Raw genomic sequence first — 9,302 nt, 5'->3', positions numbered from 1 at the left:
TTCTAAGCAATAATATATCATCTTTGCCTTATCCTTATTTTTCGTCCCTGGGTAATGTGTCCAGACACTTAACATGAATCCTAGAGGCGAATCTCTAGGAACGGGTGGCCGCTTAGGAGGGGCAGATGGTTTGGTTTTACTTTGCCCCATCTCACTTCCTACTTCTTGATCTCTTGCCTCACCTAGTGACCCTCCCTAGTGCCCGTAGCTCTAGGAGAATACCTAATAATAACCCTCCCTAGTGCCCGTAGCTCTAGGGGAATACGTAAGAATAACCCTCCCTAGTGCCCGTAGCTCTAGGGGAATATCTGATAGTAACCCTCCCTAGTGCCCGTAGCTCTAGGGGAATATCTGATAGTAATCCTTCCTAGTGCCCGTAGCTCTAGAGGAATATCTAATAGTAATCCTCCCTAGTGCCCGTAGCTCTAGGGGAATACCTAATAGTAATCCTCCCTAGTGCCCGTAGCCCTAGGGGTTGTGGTGGTGAAAGGGTCCCGCTTATACCCTGTACCCACCCTTCAGCGTGCCTTCAGTCAGTGTTGCATTCACTCGCTTCCCCCAGGTCGTGGCCCACGCCCTCGCGGGCAATGGGAATCGCACTACTGTGGGGTCCACACTCGCTCGGGTTAGTGCCGGCTGCCGGCCCCCCTTCACAAGCACACAACACTCGCCACACGCTGGATTCCCGACCCAGACCGGACTATACTCACTTGTCCTGTGTCTTCGTCCGGACTTTCGTGCACGAAATTTAAAGGGTTAACCGGTTTTTCCTTGCCTTTGTGTTTTAAATTTCGGATCGTCGGCAGGAGTATGGCGGGAGGATAGGAGCCGAGGCCGCCTATTTAGGCGGGGCGCCCCCTCAGGCTCCTTATACCTACGCCAGTATTCCCATCAGAGTCACGGCACCAAATTGTCATCAATTTATAAGCAATATGCCAATGAGTCAACGATATTCCAATCAGAAAATTTTATTAATTGTAGCGGGTAAAACAAAAAGGCAATTCAGCGCTGGACGACAGGGGAATCATCGTTCCTCCAACTGCCGCGTGTTCCTGTTCCTTGCAACTTCTTTTGTATTGTCAGGTCCCGGGTGTGCTGGTATCCGACTGGTCGGCCGTGGTCGTTAGGCCAGTGTGTCATTAGTTGATTGGTCCTTCCTTGAGACTTGCCGAGACCTGCAGAATCCACCTGCAAATTCGCGCGCTTTGCAAACATTGTTGCCACATCCTGGTCTTAATGAGCAAACACTTTATCACACAGCTCAGCAGATAAGACAGCACAGCGCCCGCAGGCTCCGTCGTGATGTCGCTGTCCTTGTGGCTGTCTCAAGGATCAGTGTGGTCTGAGCTGCCAAGCATTGGACCGAGCTCTCCGTGTCGCTCACCAAAGGCATGAGGGCTGCAACAGGAAGAAACAGAGTGGAGATGAAGCAAGCTGCCGAGATCCTGGGCAAACTCTGCAGGCCACGCCAGTGCTGTGCATCTCTGTCCCTGGCCAGGTAGGACAAATGGAGCGGCTGATCAGGAAGGCCCCAGATGCACTAGAATCACCAAATCACCTCAATTGGAAAAGACCTTAGAGGTCATTAGCATCACTGAACCCACATGTCCTTCCCTGTTTGCAAGTGGACACATTCTCTCCTTCACTCCCTCCTCACGTCCTGCAAAGGAGAGTCTCCCTCACACACTCCAGGAATCTCCCCAGATGTTTCCAGGTATTCTACTTCCAGCAGACGTAGGGAACACTGATTTCCCCAGTGAAACTTCTCCGAGCTGCTTGCAGGAGATATCCATCTCCCTCTTGATTGTGCTTGGGCTCCCACCACATTATCAGCCTAGCTGCCCTTTCCTCTGACTCTGACTTAGGAGGAAGTTCTTTCCACAGAGGGCAAGGAGGCTCCAGCACAGGCAGCCCAGAAAACATGTAGGATCCCCATCTCTGGAGCTGCTCAAGGCCACGTTGCATGGGGCCCTGGGCACCCCGAACCACTGGGGGCCACAGCAGGGGGTTGGAACTAGGTGGCCTTTAATGTCCCTTCCAACCTAACCATTCTGCCACCCTGGAATATCATGCTTGGATGATCTTTGAGCTGCCCTTTCCACTGAATTCTTCTAGGATCTCATGGCTGGGCGGTCTTTCAGGTCCCTTTCAACCCAGTCACTCTAGGATTCCACAGTTCCGTGATTCTTCAGGTGACTTGAAAGCCAACATTTCTAGGATTCCATGGTTCTGAATCATCCCTCAGCCCCAAGAATTTCCTTGGAGAAGAGCAAGGCATTGGGGTCTCTGCCCCCAGCTTCAGTACACACACCACAGCCCTCACTTACCTCCGATGATGTCCTGTAGCTTCTCCTTGCTCTGGTCCATTGAGTAGCGCGCAGCAAGCCCTAGGCACAGAGCACCCGTCAGATCCCACTCCCAGCAGCAGAACCGCATTGCTACCCAGCAGCGAGAGGGGGCGAGGGGCGCCTGAGCAAGGCACCAGGGACCTGGGTCCCACTCAGGGGCTCGTACAGCCACAGGGCAGTGTCTGAGACAGCCAAACACTGCCAAGAGAGGGACAAGGGGGCTGTGGCTCACCAATGAACCTCACGGCCTCCTCTCGCAAGGCCGCCTGAGAGTCCTGCAGGTAGGGCTGGCTCTGCTGCAGGTATTCCTCCACCCTGCTCTGGTCCCGCTGCAGCTGGAGAGAGCACAAGAACACAGGGATTGCAGACGCTTCCCAGCTCCCTGCGCTGTCCCTGTTGGTCTGGGGCTCTGGGGTTCTCCTTACCAAGCACTCTGCGATCCTCCACGTCTCCTGTTTCTCAGTCAGCTTCCGGAGGTCGTTCCAGCACAGGAGCTTGGCCGTTTGTACAATGGCTCTCTTGGCAGCCTGCGGGGAAGCAGAAGATGGGAGATGGCACTATGGCCAGAGGAAGGAGACCTGGCATTGCCCTCCTCTCGGCAGGGCCGGGAGCCTTTTCCCAGCATGCTGTGGGATGGGGGACAGAACACGGGCTGGGTGTGATGGCCACACAGAGACATGGAGCCAGTAGCCCCTCCATGGCCATCCCCAGCACGATGCTGGGCTCCCAGCAGTCTCTGTCCCAGGCCCTCAACACCCAGGCTGCGGGTAGCAGAGCTCTAAGCCCAGGCTGTGGAAGCTGGACCCCTCCGCCTGCACTGGTGTGAGGAGTAGCAGGGAGGTGGGCCTGTCCTCAGGGCCTCGGGCAGCTGCCACGGGCCCTGGCAGCCAGAGCACCCGAACGGTGTCACCATGCCCTTGGTGGGACGGAAACCTGTACCTGGGCCACGTCCTGGTTCTCATCACTCATCCGAAAGAGCAGCGGGACCAGGCCCCTGTGCATCGTCCCCTTCATTCTCCTCTGGTGGCACCAGAGCACAGCCTGCCCCATGTCTCTGTAGAGACAGATGGAGGACACCTTCACGGCGCTCGACTCCTGGGATGGAGAAGGAGAATTTTAGCACGAGGTGAATGGACCGCCATCACACTGCCTCCATGGCACGCGGCGCCTGCAGACCTCCACCTTCCTGCACCGTGCACGGGGACCAGGCCTGGCCTGGCCTTGCTCAGGCGGTGGAGGAGGTGTGGAGGGCCAGAAGCCAACTGCAGGGAGTGGATGCTGGGCACAGGGCTCTCTGAGGGCCCACAGCTGTTCCCCTGCCCAGAAGGAGCCCCAGGAGGAGCGAGGAGGGGAGAGGGCCCAATGCGAGTGCTGCCCACACAGCGGTGGCAATGCAGGGTCCCCCAGGGTGGCCTCTGCCTCCCGCAGCAACCTCACTTACATTGACAAAGAGAGGCAGGAGCTCCTCAGCGTGCCGCACAGCGATGGAGCTGGCCTCCTTCCTCTTCACATGGCCCATGATGTTCTGAATGACAAGCAGGGCCCTCATCTTGATGTCTGCGCTGGCATCCTGCAGGGTGGCCATGATCTCTGGCAGCAAGACCTGCATTTTTCTTGCCTGTAGGAAATGCAGGATTCTTTCTGTGATGCAGAGAATGACCACCCTGGGCAAAACAGTCCAGTCTCTGAGCTCCAGCCTCCTGGTTCACTTCACTGTAGGCACCCCATTCCTAAAGGTGCTCCAGGCCAGAATGGATGGGGCCAGGAGCTACCTGATCCAGTAGGTGACAACTAGCCCACAAAAGAAGCTGGGCTTTAGTGCGCTTTGACGTCCCATCCTCAAAGCTCCTCAGCCAGCAGGACCCACCGTGACTGCCACACTCCTCCCGTCGCTGCCCAAGACGCCCAACGGCGCTTCAGTTGACAATGTCCCACTCACCTTCTCCTGTGTCTCGGAGAGTATGACAAGCCCTCTGAGCACCACCGCGTGCATCTCCATGCTTGGATGCTTCAGATAAGTCTTGAGGTGGCATAGGTTACCAAAATAGTCCCTGTTATCTTCACTCTTTGCCATTAGCTGAAACAAAGACATCAGTTAGGGCCTGCAGGGGCACTCACAGCCCTGAGGAGCAGAGAAGCCTTATCCACTAACTCACAGCCAAGAAGAGGATGCACGTGTCTTCTGTGACTCCTTCTACCAGCCTGCTCAGCTGTGAGCCCTTGGTCAGCTCCTTCAAAACCTTCTCCAAGGTCCGCGGCATGCAGAGCATCACCTCCCACACATCCAGGGCATTGCTGCAAGCCAAAATGCATTGTAGGCAGGGCTTCCTTTGCCACACTTAAAACCCTTCAAGCCCGCATTGCTTGGAAAGCCCTGGGTGAGCAGGAGGGCCCCTAGAAGAAGCCCTCCAGACTGTTGAGGACAGTACCTGTTGCTTGGTGGAGAGGACTTGAGCAGGTTCCTGACTTCCTCTGCAGGCATCTGGCTGGTCAGAACGAGGAGCAGAGAGTCCAGGCAGTGCCGTGCTGCCTTTGTGGTGATGCTCCTCAGGTTCTTGCAGATGGAAGTTATGATCTGGGTTTTCTAAAGGGGACACAGGCGAGAACAGACCACAACCATTTCCACAGGTGCTGCTGAAACCACTGCACTCCCCATTGCTAAAAATGGCTTCAGGAGTCCAAGAGACCTCAGCTGGGGAGAGAAGAACAAGGCCTGAAAGGCCTCAAGGATGGGGCAGTGGCCAAAAGGTGCTTACATCTGATATCCAGAAAGCGTGGTCTTCCATGGCCACAGCCATCACACTGCAGGCCGCCTCCTTGTCATAGATGCTGGAGTCAACCATCCCTTCAAGGGCTGTGAGGACGACATCCATCCTCTCGGCAGGCCTGAGGTATCCTCCAAACGCCTGTGGGTGGAAGCAGGGGAGGGAAGACACACCACACTGAGCATCCCAATGGTGCTTCTCGGTTGAGCAGGGAGAGCAGCTCTGCAGAGAGACGCTGGGCAGCAGAGCCTGCACGAGAGCTGGCAGCATCAGCTTGTGTCACTGAGTGGTGCAGGATGGCAAGAGAGGGTCCTGGGAGAAGGACTGTGGGTGGGGGGGCAGTTGGTAAAAAGGGCTTGCTGACAACCAGGAGGGCTGGATCTGCTGCTGCCGTGACACTCCCCTTGCTCACAAACAAAAATCCTGTCCTGCTGGTGCTATGGACAAGATGCTCAGCAAGGCAGGACATTACCTTGGCACAGTCAGCAGGACTGGACACGTTATCAAGTCCAAAATCAGTATCCTGAATCTCCTCACGGAGATGCACGTACTTTTCCATCTCCTCTGTCAGGCTTGTTTCTGAAAGGGAGGGAATGCAGAAGTGTCAGAAGGAAACACTGTCTTTGCCACCAAGCTCAGCACCTGGGGAAAGCTGCTTTAAACTGGAAACAGCAGAGGAGACCTGTGCTGTAGGAGACCTATGGTGTAGGAGACCCATGCTGTAAGAGACCTGTGGGTGGAAACCAGTGATGAGCAGACATGGGTTACAGGACTCATGCTGAGGAGAGTGAAGGAAAGGGACTAACAGCTAAAGGTGCTGGGGGCTGGGAACAAGAGGGAGCTGAGGAAGGATGAAGCTGCTCAAAAGAGTAAAGGAGCTCAGGGAACTTGCAGACTCCATGGTCTCTAGGCTTAACAGTGCTCAAAAACAGGAGACACGAGCAGACATAGGAGCGGGGAGAAGCTGCCCAACCCATCTTCTCTTACTTCTTTTGTGTTTGACAAACGCATAGAGGCGATAAAGAGCCTCTGTAGCTGGAGCTCTGGTGCTATCACTCCCACAGCTGAAAAGACAGAGGTGACCCAGCAGCTCTCCCAGGATGGGGAAGTAGACCTCAATGACTGACTCATATACCACTTTGAAATCTTCAGCGCGGTACCAGTCCTGGGTGCCAGAAGGAGAAGAGAGAAAGGGTTGAGCGTAGGCAGAGCAGGGCCAGGAGAGGGAAGAGCGGGGACAAAGAAGGGGCAAAGACCCTTGTTTGGGGCAGAGCCCTGCTGAGAGCTCCCAGCTGTGCCCTGGCTGAAGGCACTCCTAAGCTGCTCTGGGATGTGGATAATGGGAGACAGCCCGGCTGGAGGGTGCCTGGCTCCTTACTTTATCCATAAAATCTATGATCATCTGTAAAATCCCAAACAGGGCTCTCGTACGAACGTGCATGTGCTGGGAGTGGAAGAAGTGGAACAGAGCCTGCAAAGAGAGAATCTGCTGGTACTCGCCCTGGGAGCTTCTGCAGCTCCAGCAGGAGCTCTGGGATCTTCCCCACTGGGAAGGAAGAACAGAGCAGACGGGGTGCAATCCTTTGTAGGACTGTCTGGGGCAGGGAGGCTCTGTGCCACTGCAGCAGGGACACTCGCATCACTCAGGGTGTGGAACCCTCCTAGTGACCCCACTCTCTGTTGCTGCCAGACCTTAAAGATACTGCACATCTCCTCCCCCGTTCTGGAGTTGGGACAGTTCCACACCAAGGCTCGCAGCATGACGTTCATGGCAATCATGGTCTGCAAGAGGACAGAGAGTTGTAGAAGGGCACCTGCGGCACCTTACGGGGCACCTCATCCTAACCCCATCCCCAAAGAAGAGAACGAGGGTGGAAAAGCAAAGCTGGTTTCCTGCCCTGCCTGGGTCTCCTGTGGCCTCAGCACAAGGAGCCAGGGAGCAGCACAAAGGGATATATGGGGCTCCGGTGGCTCACCCAGCACACACCTTAGTGTAGAGATTTTCCTCCTTGTCTGGTATGTCCAGTTCCGGAGGCAAAAAGAAGACACTGTTGAAGCAGGAATTCAGGATGCTCTCTGTTTTGCCTTCCAGCGCCGTCTCCACAGTGCTAGAAGGGGAGAGAGGAGCCTTGAGGCTTTGGGAAGAAGGACACAGACCTCCACAGGGAGAATCCTCCCTGCTAGCTTCAAGGCCACCAACAGCCTTCCGTGGGGCCGTGCTAACTAAACGTGGGCCTAGGCAGCTACCTCAAATCAGCAAAGGTCAGCATGACTTCCTGCTTTATCACTGAGGACAAAACGTGCACAGGCTCCTCTCTGATCAGCGCCTACAGAACACAAGAAGGACAGGATGTGGCAGCCACCAGAAGACACTTCCATGTCCATGCTCACTTCTCCCCATGCCAGTCCTGTCCTGTGTGGATAGGGTCCCATTTCCAGCCCAGCGCATATCTCCTCACCTGGACATTCTCTGCCAGCTGGTTTTCTTGGCAGAAAGCATTCAAATCAAGCGACTCATCCCTGCATCTGCACAATATGCAGATGCTGCTCAGGAATCTGATTTTCTGTTGCTCATCCTGGTAGTCACAGAGGGGACAAGAGGGAGCATGAAAGTGAGATCCATGGCCAGCAGGACCCCAAGCATCATGGGGTGCGGTGCAATGCCTGCAGGGCAGCAGCCTGGAGAAGAACAGGGGCACCACAGTGGAAACAGCTGCTCTTACCTTGTCCTTTCTCTTCAGAAACTCAGAGATGCATACAGTGGCCTCTCCTCTCCATTGCTCCCATACGCAAGCAACTAAACAAGGAGGACAACAATGGAGAGAAGCTGAAGGCAAGGGAAGGAATGGCCCCAACGTGTGGCATGGAGCCATCCACCCTGCCTGCTTCCCTGACACCCACTGGGGAAATGTGGGTACCTCCTGCCAGCCCAGCAGCCTTTTGTCACTCATGCCAACAGGCTGGGAGAGGCTGGCAGTGGCACAGGCTGCGCAGAGAAGCTGCAGGTGCCCCATCCTTGGAGGTGCTCAAGGCAAGGCTGCACGAGGCCACAGGCAGCCTGATCATGTGGGTGGCAACCAGCCCACGGCAGGGGCTGGGCCTGTGAGGGCTTTGTGGTCCCTCCACACCCAACCATACCAGGATTCTGTCGTTCCACAACTCCTTTAGCTGGAGCTGGTCTCCATGCTGGGATAAGGGGTTTCAGAACAAGTGGTGCCAGAAAAAGTGGGTGCCAGCTTTGAGTAGCACACAACCGCTGTCCCCGGTGCTTCCCACCAATTACTCACATGGACGTACAATCTCCACCTTGTTCTTCTCCTGTTCTGGAGTCCACTCGTACCAAGCCAGCTTTGGCCTTCTGGGGGGTCTTACCTCTGTCTCATTGGACTGAGAACCAGAGTCGTCAAAGGGAGGGGAAAAGGAAAGCCAGACTTTCCGGCTCCTATGGGCACACCGGAATGACATGGCGAGATGTGAGCTGTGCTCAGAGATGCCTTGAAGGTCCCTGTGCTCCTGCTCTGTCCTGTCGTGTTCCCTCCTGACAACTCTTCTGGCTTTCCCTTTGGGTGTCACCTACACTGTGCTGGCAGTTTGTGATGTCACTGATGACACAGAATGGGCGGCCTTACAGTGGACATCTGTACTCTCAGCAGCTTGGCCATCTTCTCCAAGTCCCCTGCAATGGACACAGACACCACAGCTAGATCAGGGCACCCAGGGCCTGGTCCAGCCTTGCCTTGAAATTCCCCAGGAATGGGGCATCAACCACATCTCCAGGCAACTTTTACCAGTGCCTCACCATCCTCACTGTGTGAGGTAGATTTTGTTTTTGCTGTAGAAGTTTACAGTATTTTCTGTATGTCCTGTTCTCCCATGCTGAAATTATATCCTTATAGAATTATATTATATATGATATGTATAATATATTATTATCTATATATTATATTATATATGACATTATATTATATATGACATATATTATATATTATATAATTATAATTATGAAATTATAACCTTATTATAAGGCTGTGGGCTCTTCCTTCTCTAGAGGTACTCAGAACCCGCCTGGATGAGTTCCTGTGTCAGCTAATCCGGGTGTTCCTGCTCCAGCAGGGGGACTGGACTAGACAATCATTCGAGGTCCCTTCCAACACCTGAGATTCTGTGACTCATGAATATGTGCTGACGT

General features: G+C 54.6%; 1 protein-coding gene across 1 annotated transcript; it reads right to left on the bottom strand.

Annotated features, from left to right (window-relative positions):
- Positions 1 to 952: 952 nt before the first annotated feature.
- LOC107306912 (maestro heat-like repeat-containing protein family member 7) lies at positions 953 to 8,899 on the bottom strand. Its single transcript, XM_015850327.3, has 19 exons — positions 8,401 to 8,899; positions 7,837 to 7,910; positions 7,573 to 7,689; positions 7,361 to 7,440; positions 7,101 to 7,221; positions 6,806 to 6,895; positions 6,492 to 6,584; positions 6,101 to 6,278; positions 5,586 to 5,692; positions 5,105 to 5,254; positions 4,778 to 4,932; positions 4,505 to 4,643; positions 4,288 to 4,425; positions 3,790 to 3,966; positions 3,288 to 3,443; positions 2,774 to 2,875; positions 2,581 to 2,683; positions 2,328 to 2,387; positions 953 to 1,398 (listed from the first exon to the last, which is right to left on the bottom strand). Exons 1-19 carry the CDS (start codon positions 8,576 to 8,578, stop codon positions 1,262 to 1,264), a joined length of 2,355 nt encoding a protein of 784 aa, XP_015705813.2. The 5' UTR covers positions 8,579 to 8,899; the 3' UTR covers positions 953 to 1,261.
- Positions 8,900 to 9,302: the final 403 nt, after the last annotated feature.

The sequence above is a fragment of the Coturnix japonica genome, chromosome 24 (assembly GCF_054131305.1).
Source record: "Coturnix japonica strain WE chromosome 24, WE-NBRP24, whole genome shotgun sequence".
In the NCBI taxonomy this organism is placed as follows: domain Eukaryota; kingdom Metazoa; phylum Chordata; class Aves; order Galliformes; family Phasianidae; genus Coturnix; species Coturnix japonica.
This window is presented reverse-complemented; position numbering and strand designations above follow the sequence as displayed.

Bases quoted from the DNA above. Each gene is read 5' to 3' on its own strand.
- LOC107306912 (XM_015850327.3), bottom strand. From the start codon at position 8,578: ATGTCATTCCGGTGTGCCCATAGGAGCCGGAAAGTCTGGCTTTCCTTT. The intron at 6,896-7,100 runs GTGTGTGCTGGG...GTCCTCTTGCAG, and splicing joins AGGAAAATCTCTACACTAAG to ACCATGATTGCCATGAACGT. The intron at 4,933-5,104 runs GTAAGCACCTTT...TGTCCCCTTTAG, and splicing joins ACGCTTTCTGGATATCAGAT to AAAACCCAGATCATAACTTC.